The sequence below is a fragment of the Gymnogyps californianus genome, chromosome 28 (assembly GCF_018139145.2).
Source record: "Gymnogyps californianus isolate 813 chromosome 28, ASM1813914v2, whole genome shotgun sequence".
Classification (NCBI taxonomy): domain Eukaryota; kingdom Metazoa; phylum Chordata; class Aves; order Accipitriformes; family Cathartidae; genus Gymnogyps; species Gymnogyps californianus.
Window position 1 is genome coordinate 2,730,216 of NC_059498.1, and position 17,984 is coordinate 2,748,199.

General features: G+C 51.7%; 2 protein-coding genes across 3 annotated transcripts in view; one reads left to right on the forward strand and one right to left on the reverse strand.

The window, feature by feature from the left end:
* The window catches only part of MYO1D (myosin ID), a 162,161-nt gene extending 148,578 nt beyond the window's left edge, over positions 1-13,583 (forward strand). The window contains exon 22 of one of the 2 annotated variants that reach the window (XM_050911627.1): positions 12,337-13,583. In XM_050911627.1, coding sequence (XP_050767584.1) covers positions 12,337-12,489 — 153 coding nt within the window. In that variant the 3' untranslated portion in view covers positions 12,490-13,583. Of the gene's footprint in view, positions 1-12,332 lie in introns of both variants that reach the window. The other variant, XM_050911626.1, reaches the window with a different exon arrangement.
* Positions 13,584-16,940: 3,357 nt separating this feature from the next.
* Positions 16,941-17,984, reverse strand: CDK5R1 (cyclin dependent kinase 5 regulatory subunit 1). The gene has a single exon (XM_050911632.1). It carries the CDS (start codon positions 17,982-17,984, stop codon positions 17,085-17,087), a length of 900 nt encoding a protein of 299 aa, XP_050767589.1. The 3' UTR covers positions 16,941-17,084.

The following is a 17,984-nucleotide window of genomic DNA, read 5'->3' on the forward strand; positions in this document are numbered from 1 at the left end:
GCCCTGCCTGAAAGCCCTCTGCGCCAGTGCTTCTGCTATTGCAGCGGCGGTGAGCAGGACCATCCCCAGTAAACTTTAAAAAAAAAAAAAAACCTCAGAAAGGGGAATTGATGCAGAATTAGCTTATAAAGGGGTTATCCGGGGTGCGCCGAGCAGCAATCATAGCAGACAGTAAATGAACCCATCTCTTGTTGCTCTGCATCAGCCCCTGGTTGGCTGGCAGAAATGAAGCATCAGATGGGATGATGAATATCCAGGTTGCTATAGTGACTGAGAGCCGTGGTGCTAAAAGCAGTTGTTCTCCATCACCCCCTCCCTGCACGCACACACGAGCTGTCACACGCCGTTCAAAGGGAGCTGGGTGAATTATGCTCGTGCTGAAGCCGCGGTGCGGTGCCGAGCGAGTGCACCTGGCAGTGGATGTTCCCCGGGATGTCAGAGCCCTCCCATTAAATTCCCGGCTCCGGCTTTAATGAGCTCAGCGGCGATGTGTGCAGAATATAATGGAGCTGAGCTGTATTGCCTGCGCAGCAGCTCGGCGTTTCACGGGCTGCAGGGCGGGAGCGCAGCCAGGGCGGCTGGGGACAATGACAGCCAGGTCCTCGGCGCGGCTGCCCCGCGGAGGCGTTATTGAACCGAAGCTTTCGGAGCCGTGGGTGGGATGCGACGATGCAGCCCGGCTTCCTGGCCCCTCTGCGTGGGGAGAGCCCTCACGCCGTTGTCCTCGTGGCCGCCAGCCCCCAGATGTGCTTGTTTCCCGCGGCTCCGGTGGCATTGCAGGCGTCGGTGCCGGCAGAAGCCGAGCTTGTAGGTTCACCTTAGCACATTGCTCTCCCGCTTATCTGTGCTGGCTTCCTGGCAGTTTCACTTGCACAGGTCGATCCCAAAGAATGATTAAAAAAAAAAAAACAAAAGGGGGAGAGAACTTAAAAGCGTGCACACTTTTGATTTTTTTAATAATGATTTTAGGGGTTCGCTATGAAGCTCAGTGGCAGCTTCCCACGTTTTGTGACTTCGAAGCTCTGCCAGACTCTAAAAATATCTGTTTAATTCACAGCCCTGCATGTACCAGTGGGAAAAGCAGAGTTGCTCGTCCATCAGGATGACTATAGGTTATGTCTGTATCAAAGGGAAACGATAGGGCAACAGCAGCACTTCGCTGTGGCATCGTTTTCCAATGTAATGCACCCGGCAGCTGTTTCGGCCACTGTTTGATACGAGAAAATTGTTGCCCCCTTGTAAATTTGAGTGGTAAACAGTTGAATAATACCATACTTGTTGTCCTCACCATCAGCTCCCTGTACCTCGCATTCTTGCAGGAGTTGAATAAATAGATCCCAGATGACTGAAACGTGCTGGATTCCCTTTGAAGTATTTTTTTTCCAAATTTCTTCCTTCCTTAAACTTCAGAAATTCAGCCAGCAGAATTTTATCCGCATCTGCTAACCAGGCCACGAGCATCCTTTCAGGAGGGACATTGCAAATGTGGGCTGCGTATGCCCCCGCAAATACGGGTCCGGTGAATTCAGCCCACTGGCTGGGTGATGGCGAGGAGCAGCGACGAAAAGAAAATGTAAGGGAAGACTTTTGCTGCTTCTCAGCCTGCTCGGGAATCGAGGTCTGTGATGTCCTGAACCGGAGGCAAGTCTGCGCTCATCTTCCTAAGTGGTCTTATTTTATTTATGTGCTGGTGCATTTATAATGCAGGATTCTTGGCATAACCCCGTGAACAAGCCAATGTTCTGCTTTTACTCTGTCTCCAGCCAACGACTTTGAATCATATTTCTGGCATAACGGTTTTTATAAAATATGTAACGCTCCAGCGTCTTGCGGCCACGTTTGCTCCTACTAAACCAGAAAGCCGGATGAGAGCTGACTCTCAAAAGCTTTGCCAGGACTCAGAATAGCTGAGAAAATATGACTAATTGGAGGCTTCAGAAGGAGCTGTAGTTTATATGTTGGTGCTGCACCCCGGGAAAGCTGTTGATGTTGAGAACTGGGTCGGTTTGAGTAGATGAAGGCAAGCGGCACGCGTCGCCGGACAATAACTTGTGTAACCATCATCCTCAGAAACTAAATTCTTCTGTTTATCCAAAAATAAGTAGGATGTAAACTGAGCCACAAAGCACACTGGAACCACGCGCGTAGGCAGGGCGGACCACGGCGGCGAGGATGTTACGCAGCTGTAGAAATCGTTTCTTACCTAACAAGATCACTCCTTTAATAATTCTGCGCCAGAACTGGTTCCCGCTCCTTGCAGAGGCGGGTGCTGCTGGGTTAGCCCCGGATGACGCTTCTTCTGGTGGTGTTGCTGAAACCTCACGGGTGTTTGAGAGGATGGAAACGATGCAGGTGCCTTCCCTCCTGCCACCGCACTGCCACGTCAGCGGGTACCACAAACCCCTCGTGTCTCATGCCCAGCTCTCCCCATCCTTTTACTTTCCTCCGCAACACGGTTGCAAATCACCCGTCTGTAAATCTTCAGCGTGCTGAAGACTTGATGCAAAACTTACCATTTTAGCTGTAGAGAGTGTGCAAAATACGTTGAATTCTGGAGTGAATTTAATTCCTATGGTATCAAACTGCACACAGGGACCAGGGGAGAAAAAATGAGCAGTATGTGGATTTTAGAGTAGGCAGCTCCCTGCAGTCCCAAGCACTCAAGCTGGGCGTGCGGCATGTTGGGGTGCCTCCTGTTAGGGTGTTAGATCAATAACCCATCTATTTAGGCGCAGCCCTGGTAGGCGGGTGCTGTCGTGGCACTCCCATGGTGGCTGGGAGCTGCCTTCTCCTCCCCCACTCAGCGGTTTGGAAATTTTTCATTTTGCCGGCTGGAGGAAATAAAATATTTAATGCACTGTGTGTGTGCTGCTTTTTTTTTTTTTTTTTTTGAAAGCTGCTTTGTTGATGAGATTTCCCAGGAAATACCCTATTTAAGTGAACTTGTATTTTTCATCCAGAAAACCATTGACCAGCTTTAGCGAGTGCTTCGTAAGGGATAAATTACATCAGGCATTGAATGCTGATGACACGAGGGGAGAAGAAAAGACCGAGACTTCTCCGTTTGAAGTGCGTAGATGAAGTCTCGGCTTCAATAGGAGCAGAACTCGGGGAGCATCAGCAACGGCTGCAGGAGCCCGATGCCTCCTGCCTGCTGCGGGCAGGGGGACGGTGCTGCCCAAGCCTTGCTGTTCGCAGCCAGCGTGCCTGTGCTGGGGTGGGCAGGGAGGGGATTAATTAATAGCCCAAGTGTGGTAACAAGATCGGGGTATGGTTTATAGCTGAGCTTAGGTGCCTGAAGTGCATCTCTCCCACCCCAAAGTCCAACACCTTCAGCTTGGAGACAGTGGTCGTGTTAGGGCCGGGGTCTGGGAGTCGAGCGGGCGAGCGTTCGCCCCGGTTCAGCTGGAGGGTGAAGCTTCGATTGGTTTTTGATCCCTTTTTGTTGAATTTCACGTGATATGGGATAATTATGTTCAGTTTTTAATTCGATCAGATTTCCCAGGGAGGGAGGAAAGGGGATGTTAGGGTACACCAAGCACTGTGCTTACAAAGTGATGTCTCAAAACCATTTTGGGGGGCTTTCCCACCATAAAATAAGAGCTTTGGGGTGCAGTCCCCATGGGTAGCGAGGCTGTTTGGCTGGGACCTGACTCCTATTAACCTGCTTTTTAGCTGCTTCGGTATTTTATTGAAATCTGGCTGTTACCCCGAGTTCCTGATGAAGGCGAACAGCCCTGGAGAGGGGAGGGGAGGAGCAGCCCCTGCCCCATCACCCTGGGGATCCTCCTGTGCCCAGAAGCATGTGAACCAAAGGGGTTTGCTGGAAGAGACAGAAATCTTTTACAGCTCGCTGACTTTCTGGAAAGCGCTCTCTGGCTAGCGAGGACGGATGCACAAATGCCCCAGTTACTAAATAAATGAAGAACGAACCGCAGCTCACCGGTGCTGCTCTGGGACCGCCTGACCTTGGGTTCAAGTAGGAATAAAATGCATTTTAAGAATGAGCGAGCCAAACATTTAATGGACTAGGTGTACACCTCAGCTCGAGGGGAAGGAATATACCTGGATCTACCGCAGACACATCATGAAAAAAGCACATCAGTGTTGTGGCAGCTGCTGTCTTCTTAGGAGAGTGGCTTTTATGGTTCAGACATGAATAAAAGAAACCGTCTCGGTGCACCGGCCGGATGCCAGCAGACCACAGTATTAATAGCTGACTTTGCTTTTGCCTTGCTATGTGCCATTGGACATATGTAACGCTTTTCACTGGGAATATACAGATATTAACAAGTCTTGTTTCTCATTAAAAGGGCAAAAATAGAGTTGCTGACGCAACTCGCTAGCGTGATGTTGTAATATGTGGTGCTGTACGGTTCCCAAAACCGAAGGCGAGCGGCTCTGTGGTTTGCGCTGGTAAATAGATGTCAGCGTGAGCTGCAGAGAAAAATGACACGTGGGCAAGTCTGAGCCAGAAAAGATTGAAAGCCTCATTTTAAGTGGAGTGGTTGAGTTTTCAGTGGAATGACGTGGGATTGCAGTTTGTAGCCTGGTCCTTCTCTTGCAGATTAAAAAATTGCTTTTGAAAAGCCACTTCTTCCAGCTTCTGAAGCTATTTGCCTGAACGTGGGCCACAAGGTACAAAACTGTATTAGAAATAAGCCGTAAACATTTGCTAGTTTTGAAGGCCGAAAAAGAATTCACGGTATCAAGTGTCACTTGACTGCAGATAATTTTGAAAAATCATACGGTGAGAAAGGACCTGCCAGAGCCATGTTTAACTCAGCTGACCTTTCGTGGCATTAAATGCCTGGAGGACTTGTTCTGACCTTCGACTATGGAAATTTGCCTTTTGATCCTGACTTGAGATCTCTTTTATTCGTGTCTGACTTCTTTGTAGTCTCTCTTTTCCTTAGCTTTGATCCATCTTAATGTCTAATCTCCACCAAGACCACCTGATACCGAAGAGCTGTACAACACCAACAACCCTACGTCTCTAAAAAGCCAGTAACGGTTTGAGAAAACATCCTGTTTGTCTCATGCTTTCACTGTGCGAGACCTCAGAGAGGGTTTCACAAGGCAGATTTTGAAAACCCGTTGTGGTTTAGGATGTTGTCGTGTCCCTTCGGTGCACATGTGAGTAATGCAGCACATGCTGAATGAGCGGCACACTACCTACCGCGCCTGTTCATCCCCTGCTGATCCAGCTGCTCTTGAGTTACGAGCAGAGAGGAATGATCCGCACCCAAAAATGGGTCCCGGTTAATCTCCTCACCCTGGGCTTCTTGGTGTTGGTAACCAAACCCATGGGATGAAGCGTGCTGCCAGCTGCAGCTTCAGGGCTGCACTAAAAAGGGACCGCTGGATGGAGGAGGATTTCCTTTGGTGGTGCTAATACGGTCCAGCAGCTGGTGCGAGGAGGCAAAGAGGACGTTAAATTATTTGCTCGGGTACACAGGATAGTAAATCATTGCTTTTAACCTCCTGTAGCTACGTGAGCCAGGGTGTTTTAATAAGAGCTGGATGGGAAAAGGTGTTTTCTCCCTCTGATGGCAGAGCAAAGACGGATGAAGTGTGTCAAGGAGTCACAGGGGTGATGATGCTGTCAAAATCATTTGAGTCTTACTTAGGGAAATTTATGCTCCAAGTGTGTAAATCTCTTCTGGAAGTGGGACCCGGTGCTTTGAAGCTGCGCACACTTCAAATGTTACTGCCCCCCCCGAGAGGCAGCGGGAGAACAGAGAAGATGAAGCGTGCCGGAGCGCCAGCAGCCCGCAGGCTCTGAACACTTGCAGCAGGGCATCTCTCTCCCTGGAATGACATATCCACCCAGGATTATTTACGTGTGATGCCCTTCATGCCGTGGCTCCCCGGGGACGGTGCTTGCCCCAGCTCCCCAAAGCAGGGGATGCTTCTGTTCGCAGCCGGCCGCCGACGGCGTGGACCGTGCCGGTCCTGCAGACAGAGCAGCTCTCCCCACGTGGTGCTTCGCTCCTCGTGCAAAGCGGAGAGGTTACAGCCGGGGTGATACAAAACACACATGAGGTTACGGTGCAGATTTTGTCCTTGTACATGTTGAGAAACTCGATGGTCCTATCTTTGTCTCCATTTAAGCTGTCATGGGGTTAATTTTCACAGTAAGAACTATAGGTTTTCCTTTGAGCCCAAATATCCCCAGTATCATTGTCCTGCAAGTTGCAGAAAACCACGAGTGGTCAGATGAGATACATCTCCCCCCATCCCTCCCCTGCCAAATATGCAGCCTGCACAGCCAGTGTGCTTTAAACCCTCATGCAGAAGACACTTATCTTTTCCAAAAATGACACTTGTTGTAACTCAGATATGTAAATGTTTATTACTTATGTTATAGCCAATGTCATTTTAGACCCTGCTCATTTTTTCTCACCTCTATGCCACCCAGTAGCAGTGAGCGCCACAGCCTGGAGTGATCCACAGCAGTGAGATATTGCACATTGCCTGGAAAGCTGTTTTAACCCACCTTGAAATTCTCAATGTTACTGTTTATCTCTTTGGCTGTTGTTAGGAAGCAGAGCCTTGAAAGCTGCCCTTTTTTTAGACCTCTCTAGTTTCCCCCTCCGCTTCTTATGTATTTTCTTCATGCAGAAGTTTTTATATTTTTTTTCAATGCTGAACCCCCTCAAAGGCTGCAGCCGGTATCCAGATGAGACTGCAGCGCTGACTTACATAAGGTGTTACAATTTTTCAGTATTCTCCATCCTGCTCCTAATGCTTCCCAACATCTTGTTTGCAGCTGCACGCTCTCTTGAAGCCTTAACCAAGTAGTCCACAGTGATGCCTGCCTTTCCAGAAAGAGGCTTTGATCTAAACTCTAGAAAGATTTGATCGTTTAAAAAAATCCTCTCTGGAATACATCCCACTCGGTTTATTACTGCTGAGCCCTCATTTCACACTGCATTGCATGCTTAGCCTCATTTAAATCCCTCTGGTTTGTTGTCATGAAGATCAGGCACTTACTGTACTCGGCTTTGCCATCTTCTACCCAAATTTTGCTTCCTAAAAAGAACTTATTTCCCACTCCGTGACTGCGTTAGCTGCGTCCATAGGCAGGCAGCACCTCATTTAAAGACCCTGGAAAATCTGCGTAAACTCCCGTTCCTTCTCAGCCCCGTGAGCGATGGGGCTGCATCTCCGGAGCACCCCAGACCGTGGTCGGGTACGGCTGTCCCTGGGCACGGCGTGTTCCTGGCTCTCTGCAGCCCTCTGCGCTTCCTGATGGAGCTCAAATGAAGAATATCTCATCGACGAGTGCTTTGCTGTATTTTCATGCCTATTACAGCTCCTTGCAAGGCATTCCGGGTCACCTGTGTTTGCTCTTAAGCATCTCGTATGTTTAACATTTATTTAACAATACATTTATTTAACTTTTTAGTCTTACACCACTGTCTTCGCAGAAACTCCTTCTGATCTTTCTCCACTCTTTCCCTTCACCGTTTTGCTTCCCACCACTTATTGGCGACATAGATGCTTTTGTATTATCAACAGCGCTGACAGATGTCTGTGGCCATTTATGCGCTACTTGGCTTGTGTTTTCCCTGAGGTCCTAGATTAAATGCTCAGTCAAAACTCTAATATTTCATGGGCCAGTAGTCTGCTTCCACTTGGAGTCATCTCTCCTCTGCTGGTTTCCCTTTTGCCAGTGTTTACCCGGGTGTCGGATCAGCTCGCGCTGTATTTCTAACGATGCTCTCACTCCAGGATGCGGTTCTCTCATACGCACAGACACTGTGCACGCGATGCTCGCGGTGCTTCGCACACGCACGCTCAGCACCCGGAGCCGTCGCCTCGACTGTTTGCCATTAACTCCTCTAATGAGCACGAGTCAATAGATGAGGGAAGTGAGCTGATAAAGGCAGTTTGCATGCTAGGATGGTTTGGAGCAGATGAAGGAAGAGAAGTCACCCAGTCCTGCAGAGGTCACTGAGCCATGACATCCAAAGAGCAAAGAGAAGTCCCTGCCCGCACAACCAGCTGAGATCAGTGCCTGTGCCTTGTACCACCAGGATGTCGAGAGAGGCTGTTTCCACCCAAAAATACTGTTTGCAGTTATATAAAAAGACCTGTGTTTTCAGAAAACACCAACACCTTGGTGCTTATTATGTACAGAAACTATCATGTGGTTCCCTGGCAGGACTGGAGCCGCACTGGGGTCGATCCTGACTTTCCCACGAAAGCTCTCTTTTTTTTCCTTTACGTTTTGCAGGCAGTTTCACGCCTGGATGCTGGGGGCTGGCGTTTCTTCCCTGGCAGAGTCTCAGCCAGTGCTTGCGTCTCACTGTCTCCTCTAATGGAATCATTGTTAAAAATAAGAAATTTTATTTCCCGGAAGATGCCCGGCAGCAGTGTCCGTCATTTTGTCCTAATTGACTTGACTTCCATCGGTGTGCAGGTTGCATCGGGGCTTGGTGAAGAGCCGAAGCTGCCATCAGACAGGGTTGGTCTCCGGCAGAGCTGTGCTTGGTACCTACATGAGCTCTGATGTCTTGTAGATGGTCTCCTAAACGTGTGTCTGTACAAGAGAGACGGCAGAAGTCCCTCACAAGCCTGTTGAGGGTTTACTAAAATAGAGGCTGATGTCTGAAACAAATTCTCCTGCACAGCCTGTAGTAAGGGTCAATCTAGTGACAGCTCCGAAGGCTCCCGGCCATCCCGCTGTCGGATCTGCAGGGGAGGGCTCTCCCGCCGGCAGACACGGCACCTCCGCAGGGTGCTGGGATGCAGTTAGTACAAGGGGGATGAAAGCAAAAGGACGAGGGCAGGGGTCTTCTCCAGGCAGCAAAAACTTTCCAACAACTGTCTTTTGAGGACATAACGTGCAGGCAGTCATTGCCTGTTGAACGGAGGGGCGAGCTTGGACGTTGCTCTTGATAAGAAACCGGGTCTGAACCAACGCGGGATCCTTGAATCAAGTAGATCTACAGGATGAAAGAAGAGACTGGCATTTGGACTGCCACAGCGGGTTGCTCATCTGCGGTTAAAAGACAGATCTTGAAAGTTGGAGAATTTGGGTTTAGCTCTTGGGCTGAAGTGACCTTGGGCATGTCACTTAGCTCTCTGCGCTGTGGCTGTGTCTTCAGCCACAGAACAGTCATAAATACATGCGGTTCTGCCCTTAAGTCTTTCAATGACAAGATCTTCCACCTCTAATATGAAACCCAGTTGGACCTTCAAATTGTCGGAAGGCCAGAAGATTATTCGTAAATAATTAGTAAATTTATAAATGATCCTTAAACAGTAGCAACCATTGAAATACTTAAGGAATTAAAGCATGGATGGTGAACAGATGTGTGTTTCCAAGCTTGAAATTTAGTGGTGCAAACTTTCTTCCACCTTAATTTCACCTTAACAACCTTTTCCTGGCTGAATCGTTTTACTGAGATGGAGAGGTGGAAGAGCAAAGTACCGTGGTGGGACAGGATTATGCAGTGAAAACTCAGGTTTTAGCCCAAGTTTGAGTGGAAGTGGGACTTGTCTCTGCCTTTGCTGCCATCGGTGTCTTGTTTGGGGTCTTGCAGAGCACCAGTGATCCCCAAAGGGTATTTTCAGTGTGTGTTGCCCTTGTCTATGAAAGACTTTGTTGGACTTCCAGGATTACGCTGGACCATCTCCATCTCAGACTCTTCCTTTGGGATGTAAATTCTGCAGGAACTTGGGGAAGCATCTCCCCAGCGGTGCTACTCGGTAAAACCTCGTTGTAGCAGTGAGATTCGGAAGGTCTTTTAGTCCGGTTTCTTGGCTGATGCAGGCAGCTGTTTTCTCCCTTTCGGTCAATAAATAAACCATCGTACTTCCAGGGCAGCCAGCAGCTCTCATCTCCCCTTTTTGCCACTGCACCAACAGATGTGATGCTGGTGTGACTGGTGGACTGGAAACCAAACTGACTTTTCCTCCAACCTCTTCCTTGTTGGCCAGTGACCAAGTAGAGGAACAGCATCCAAGAGACTCAAGGTCCCAGCACATCGAGCTGCTTGTGGAGCTGGCAGCAGGGTTCAGCGTTGCGTTGCCTAGCGGGGAAGACCAAGGATGAGGTTTGCAATCCCTCTGTGGACTTGCAAAGGGGATTGTTCTTTGGATGCCATTCAGGAGCTGTCCTGCTCCCCCAGCAAAAGGTTTTGAGGCTGAAACCTCTTCTCACATGAAGAAAAGCAAGCGTGAATGAGTACTGTCATGGTGGGATCTGGAAAACACGGTGGGGGAAGTGAAGCCCTTATTTAATGGAAATGTTACACGGAGCGAAGATCAGAGCATCTTCTCCAGAGCCCACTATCCCAGGACAACGTCAGCTTCATGTAAACGTGTTTAGTTGCTTCTCCTCATTCCAGCAGGAGCTGGCACCTAGAGAGATTTAGCTTCTTGCTTAAGGTCCCACAGCCACAGGGCTCAAAATCCATCAAGAACCTTCTGATTTCCAGGCACGGGTCCTGCTTGTGGTCAAAATTCAGGTTAATGACATTCTTCTCCCCTAGTTGGGCTCCTTATCGCTGTGCAAAAGGGTCAACAGAGTTTGACTATTAACAGCGACAGACCCTCTATTTTCTTACCTATAATTTGATGAGGGCTGTGGAAGAGGAGAAGGAAAGTCGTTAGCACTTACCCTTGTTACAGACACTTGATGCTAAACCTGCTCTCCAAGCACGTGATGGCAGGAATCTCCGAGAGGCTTCTTTGCTTATGCGGCTCGTTCTGCTAAGACACGGTAAAAATAGCAAACTAAGCAGGGATTTTAGCCTCAACTCACTGAGGCAAGAGTAAATAAGTATTAAATACCTGGGACAACGTGAGGGCTTTGTGTGCTGCTGCGCTGCCGGTACCCCTCCAACCAACCAACCATTCACTCTTATGGAATCGGTGAACATCTTAATTACTTGGAAGCTGCGTAAAAATGCGGCTTATGGGAAGTGACACGTCTTGAACAGTCTGTATTAATGAAGTAAAAACTAAGCCTGTGCTGCCTGAAGGACTTACGCTGCGTCACTGAAAATACTGTAACAGCTCAAGCAAGGCAAGGCCTCGGGTCTGGAAGCTAAAGGCAGCAGAACAGAAACCCAGCACATCCTCCTCGGATCGATTAGAGCATCGAGAGAGGCAGTGGAGTTGATGCCACTGAGTCTTTAAACCACTCAATATTATACTAAGAAATGCTGGAAAGTCAGGAATTTGAAGTGCGGGTGAGGTCGCAGGAGAGCTTTCCCAAAGGCCGAGTCCCTGGATATCTCTTCCCGCTTCCCCAGGCTGGCGGTGACTCGGGAGGACGGATCTGCTGCAGGCGTTTCTCCTGCTCATTCGCTCTCCTGCCTCCTGACGCCTGCTCTTTGCTGGTGCGAAGGGCTCATGGCTGGAGCTCGTGCATCACCTTGGCCGCACCTCATCTCCATCCCCAGCCCAAGGGAGCAGCCGGGCATTTCTCTGCTTACGGTACAAGGAAAGCTGTTTGTGATATAGAATAGTGACTTTAATGGCCTTTAGCAAAGGGGGACGTCCTTGTCGGCCGTCCCCGAGCCTGTCTCGGCCGGAGCAGAGATGGACAGCCATCTGGCCATGCTGTCCTGATGTCCCCCGCTGGCAGTGACCCGAACAGCCAAGGAAAAACCAGTTTGGGTGGCAGAAACTCCTGATTTCACTCGTGAGAATCATTTTTAGCGCCAAAGTTGGGTTAAAGGGTTAAAAAGCTGGGGAACGGTTTGCAGTGACACAGTTTTGTCCCAGCGCCTGTGCCCAGCCAGCCGCTGCCTCCGTTCAGGGCGCTCCGACCCCGGGAGGCTGCATGGTTGGTTGGTCAGTCGGTCGGTCTGTCTGTCTGCCTGCCTGGAGAGGGAATTAAAAAAAACCAACCCTACCTGTGATTCTTTTAGCTATTTCGTGCTGTACTTTTAATCTCTGAGCTCAGAACAAGGGATGTCATCATCATTATTGTAATTATAGAGGTAGGAGTGATTGCTCACGAGGTCATTCGGCGAGCGGGTGGCCGAGCTGGCAGCAGACCCCAGGCCTTTTGCAACCTGGCCTTTGCTTTGCCCGTGAAGCGATATTCCCCCATCGGCACTCATCCCGACGCTGAAGTCCCTGGGTGCACATCTCCCTGCGTGGCAGACTTCCACGTGCGGGCGCGGGGCTCGACTGAGCCCGAAAGCTGGGCTTAGAGCTGAGGCTTGGCTTAACACGGTGTGCTCGGCTTGCTGCAGGATGCATCCTGACCCGAAAACACCTCTCCCTGCCTTGCACCAAGGTCTGAGCAACGGTAACCACATCCCATCCCTCCTGCCTGACTCTTCTTTTCCCTTTTGCCTTTGCAGCGAGAAACGCGCTCTGCAAGTCAGCGTCACCAACCCGGTCCAGTGCAGCCTGCACGGGCGGAAATGCACCGTCTCCGTGGAAACCAAGATTAACCAATCCCGACCGGATTTCACCAAGCATCGTTCCGGTTTCGTCCTCTGCGTGCCAGGGAATTAGCATCCCCCTCCGCTTGGCGCAGCGAGCCCAGAGAGAGTGAGCGAGCGGAGGAGAGACGGACTGGGGCTTTGATTGCCCTCCCCGTGCCTTGGACTTTTCAAGGGGATTAGTTTAGAGATGCTCAGCTGTGACTTGGTCATGCGCCTAAAAAGATCTCTAAAGCTAAAGGTTTAGCAAACCCAAATTCAGGAGAGGGTTTTACTACCACATGCAATGAAGGCTTAAAATAGCCAGTGACCTGTATCCATCTTACCAAACAGGCCAGAATATCAGGAGAGTGCTTCTGAATTAGTCCAAAAAAAGCATTTATAGGTACTTACACCCTTTCCTCCCTTTCCCACATATTGATTTCTTAAACCCTCTCCACTGTTCCCTTCTGTGTTTCTTTTTTGTGTGTCGTTTTTTGCAATATTATGCAGCCTCCACCGGAGGAACCAAAGATACCCTGCTCAGGCAGTCTGGTTCTGTAAGACCAAATCCCGATGGAACCGGAGCCAGGTTTGGAAAGGAGGGCTGGCTTCCCGCACCAGGGAGACACTCCGCGCTCTTCCAGCCCTGCCAGCACGCACAGAGTTGGGATGGTACACGGAGATGCACCTCTAGACTTGCTGCTTTCCTGCCTGGAGTTCATTAACCCATCAAGGCACCTTGGTTGGAGACAGGTCCACCACCAGAAAGGAGAGTGGGCTTCACAGTGCAGAGGTTTTATTTTTTTAATCCTGTATCACTTTTGCCTTAATTACCCTCTCCAGTGACCTAAAAGCCAGTGGGTTCCCATTTGGACCAAGTGGCCTTGCTGAATTTTTAAATGATCCACGTGGCTTCGTGTTAGTCCCAGCGTTGAGGTTCAGGGAGGGCTAAAGGACCCGCTGCGGGGGGGTTCCTCTAGAAACACACGGAGCTTGGGGGCTGAGGCCGCGGCTCCCTCGCTTTGCACTATTTAACACTTAACTCCGGGCACGTCCGTCCGCGCCAGCCGAGGGGCGGCAGCACAAACCCGACTGCAAGCATCCGGGCTGATCCCTTCAAAGAGTTTTCCTGGGTCTTCCCGGCTGCAGGCGTTGGATGCTGGAGCGTTGTGCATCGCCTTGGCTTGTCGGGGGGGGGGGGGGGGGGGAACATCACGTTTCCCCGCTGCGCGGTGCCCGCCTCTGCCCGGCTCGGCTAACCTTGAGCTTGGTGTTCGCGGGAGGGCCGTATATACTAACGAGCTTTTTGTTTCCACTGCATAGCGGGCTGCTGCGGTGGTTTTTGAGCGGAGGAGGCCGTGTGACGTTGCGGGGCTGTTGGGATTGTATGTACTGAGTCCTGGCACTGCCGGTCAGGTCAGGATTTCCAGCCCGTTGGACACGGGGGGGGGTCTGCGTGGTGACCCCACTTTGGGGACCGCCTGTCTCCAGCCCAGCCAGCAAACGGAGCGCATGTTTAACTGAGCATTTTAGGAATCGGAAAGCCTGGAAGAGGCTCTTCACCTAACGACCTGTTAATGAAAGGCTTCCCAAAGCCGTGCCATGGACACGGGGCGTAGGGACAGGTCGCTGCAGCGTTTGTACCCGACCGCAGCCACCGAGACCCCAGGTTAAGGGGTACCTCGAGTGCAGAGAAGCTCTAGCTCTGTATTTAAGTGGGACAAGCTTAATCCCTCCTGTGCTCTTTGCCGGGGAGGCCCCACGCCGGAGCCCTCCCGTTCACATGGTCCCTGGCCTCGGACCAGCTCCCGCCAGCATCCCAGCCCCGCATCCCAGCCACCGGTGCTTGCTCCCGGTAAGCGGCTCTGGGATGCCCAGCGGGCTCCTGCGCCGGAGGGCTCTGCGCATCAGGTCTGCCCCGAGTTCTCGGGAAGAAGCTCTTCCAGATGCTGGCAAACACAAGTCACCCACCACCGCTGGGGCCGTCCGGAGCCTGGAGGCGACGTCCCACCCACGCAACAGCTCCTAACCTTGCCAAGCACACGCACACGAGCAGCTCAGGACCACCGAGGACCCTCCACCTCCTCATTTAATCCCAGCGTCAGCTCCTGAGCGGGAGCGATGCCAACGCTGAAGCCGTGGGACACCCCAGCTCCTGGTTGCATCCTCCCGGGGAAGCACCGGAAGGAAAACCCTCGTCATTGCTGTGCCTTTCTATTTGCACTTCTCGCTTTTTATATCTACTAGTCCAAACGTCCCCCCTAGTAACACTAACCCGTAGGCAAGGTAGTGGCAGGAGTTTTAATCAGCACTTTTATACACTATCCCTCCAACGAAATGGTTGTATCGAATCATGATGGACGGCAATAAATCACAGGTTGAGGAAATTTCTAATACTATGAGATGGCAATATTGTATGTGATGAAATGTGTCTTTATAAAATATATTATCTGTTCCTGCTCTGGTTTTATATATATATATATAAAAATATATAAAATATATATATTCCTGTTTTTTCCCATAAATTAACTATTTCTAAATTGAATTTTGATTTTCAGCCTGGGGCGATAATGCAATGAACCTTTTTTTTAAATCGCTGATATTTTAATGTGTAAAAGAGCAGAAAAAGACCCCTACTATAATGGACCTGGGGTTTTGTTTACATAATTCACTGTAATAAATAAAAAAACCCAATTACTTGCATCCCGCTATGGCGGTGCCAGTTTCTGACCGGCGCGGTGGCTCGGGGAAGATGATCCACGGATGGAAAGTGGAGTTTTGGCGTCCCGATAGCTCGATTTTTCACCTCTCGCGTGCCGGATGCTCCTCCTCGCCCCGCCGCTCTCCCAGCGCCTCCGCCAGCCCCCAGCGAAGGGGTGACCCCGGCGCCGGTAACGCGATTAAACCCGCGGCTGCGTTAAACCCCTCTTTCGTCAAAGCAAATCCAATTTCCCAGCGCCGCGAAGGGGGCGTCGGAGGCGTGGGATTGCAGAAAAGACTCCGCCACGAACCGCTGCCGTGTAATGGATGGTCAGTGCATTTTTATTTAATCAGCACAGTACAAAAATAAATAAAAATAAGGGGAGGGGATTAAATTACAGGCACACTGAGCCCCATGACACAGTCGGTCAGGTTATAAACCACACATACTTACAAACACACTATACACATACATACAAAATGAGACAAATATAAATTAATAGGTAACAATACCCACCAATTTGGTCAACAAAGATCTACAGAAGAGATTGCACTAAAAAAACATACGTACACATGTATCATTAGCAGGGTCCAATGTACAGCGATGAAGAGCTTCAAGTGAAAAATAAAAAATAAATGGCACGTTATTTCTCCCTCTCGTCTGCAAGTTTAACGCCCGATGGACCAGAACTAAACCAGAACTGTGCACATGGAGAAAACAAAAAAAATAAAACCCAAAAAAACTTATCAGTCCCCAGGCCTGATAAGGGAATACCAGCTCAAGACTGCAGTATCGGGGTGGTGTCGGGTCTTTGTGCATGGGTGTAATTTTTACAGCCATCTCTCGTTAAGGTTTTTCTTTTGATTATTATTTTTTTATGTGTTTTTTTCCTTTTTTTTTTTTTTTGAAGACACAAAATGCTCCTGTTTGCATGCGCAATACCACTGTAAAAGCAACAATGAAAGAATAAAGAAGGGTTTTTCTTTTTTTCCCCCCCGTAGGTTAGTAGTTTGTTTGTTTGTTTGTTTTGTTCTAAAAGTATTCATATAGCAGCATGTAGATTCTTTCCTTGCTTGCACACTCAAGTAGATCCTTTACACAATACTCATGATCAGTGCACGATGGGAACAAGACATTTCACATTGATGTCATGATACAGTAGCGGTTATTTCCCTTAACCCAGACCCGCTCGGGAAATTCGAGTCTCTTCAAAGAAAATAAATAAAGGGGAGGGAGGAGGCGGGGGGCGAGGGGCCGGGGGGCGAGGGGCCGGGGGGCCCCGGGCCGTGCCCGCGTCTCTGTCCCGTTACCGGCTGCTCCGGCGCCGGTAAGTCACGATCGGCCCCGCTCAGCCGCCTCCGGTGAAGCCTTTAGAGCAATTTTTTTTTTTCCTCTTTTTTTTTTTTGTTGTTTTTCCTCCTTTTTTTTCCCCCTACCTGGTCTTTGTCTCGGTGCTGCGGTGACCGGCTCCGCACCCGGGGCTGCAGCCGCAGGAGCCGGGGCCGCCCCCGCCGCCAGCCCGCGGAGCCCCGCTCCGCTCCCCCAGCCGCGGGGATCGGGGGGTGGGGGGCTCGGTTGGGGGGGGGGGGGGGGGGTGTCCGTCCGTCCGTCGTCCCCCCCCCCCTTCCACGATTTGCTGAAACCAATCCGGTGGCGGAGCCGCAGCATCCCCGGGCCCGCAGGATGGGGAGGGGGCGACGGCTGGAAAGCAGCGGCCCGGGGAGGGGGGAACCGGGGGTCTGCGCTCCGCTCCGGCGGCGGACGACCCCCCCCCCGTTGTGCCCCACCCCCCCCACCCCCCCTCCCCACCCCACGCCAGGGCCGGGCCCGGGGGAGCGGCAGCAGCTCCCGCTTTTCCCCGCCTGGAAAAGCCCCCCCCGGGAAGCGGCTGCGAGCCGGGCCGGGGCGAGCGAAGCGTGTCCGGGCGGGGCCGGGGCCGGGAGCATCCCCGGTGCCCGGCGGGGGCCAGGCGGGCGGGCGGGCGCTCACCGGTCGAGGCCGATGAGCAGCCGACCCTTCTCCTCGGCGCCGCTTTCCTTCTTGAGGTCGGCGAAGACCTGGGTGAAGTAGTGCGGGTCGGCGTTGACCTGCAGCATCTTGGGGCTCATGAGGTCGATGATGGAGAGGCAGCGGTCCCAGAAGGCCTCCTTACAGCTCTCCACCAGGAAGGGCTTGAGCGGGTAGGAGATCTCGTTGCCCATGTAGGAGTAGGAGAGGTACAGGCAGGTGAGCAGCACTGCCTGCAGTTCGTGGTCGCTGGCCACCTCGGCCGAGATGACGTCCCGGCAGAGCATGTAGAGGAAGACCACGTTGGCCGGCGTGATGAAGCCCTGGTCCTGCCAGCCCTGCAGCAGCAGCGAGCGGTCCACGGAGCGCAGCCAGAGCACGGGGTCGGTGGGCGAGAGGTGCTTCAGCCGGTAGCACCGGCGGCAGAGGAACTCGCCCAGGCAGCGCAGCAGCTCGCTGGTGGACGCCTGCACCACGACCCGGCGCGGGGTGGCGGCGGCGGCGGCGGGCGCGGCCGGCGGCGCCTTCTGCGCCGAGGCGAGGGCGGCGGCGGCGGCGGCGGCGGCGGGGGGCGGCGGGGGGGCGAAGGTGGCGAGGTTGGCGCAGGAGAGCGACTTCTTCAGGTTCTCGTTGTTGAGGTGGGTCACGTTGCTCTGGTAGCCGCCGTTGGGCTGCACCTTCTTGGAGCTCTTCTTCTTGGCGGAGACGGCGGCGATGCGCTTCCAGGGCAGCACCGAGATCAGCGAGTGCCGCTTCAGGCCCTTCTCCTTCGCGTTCTTGCTGTTCTGCACCGCCGTGTAGTGCCCCACCGTGGCCGCCCCCTCCTCGAACAGCGGGGCCTTCCGGTAGCTCGGCGACAGCGACAGCACCGTGCCCAT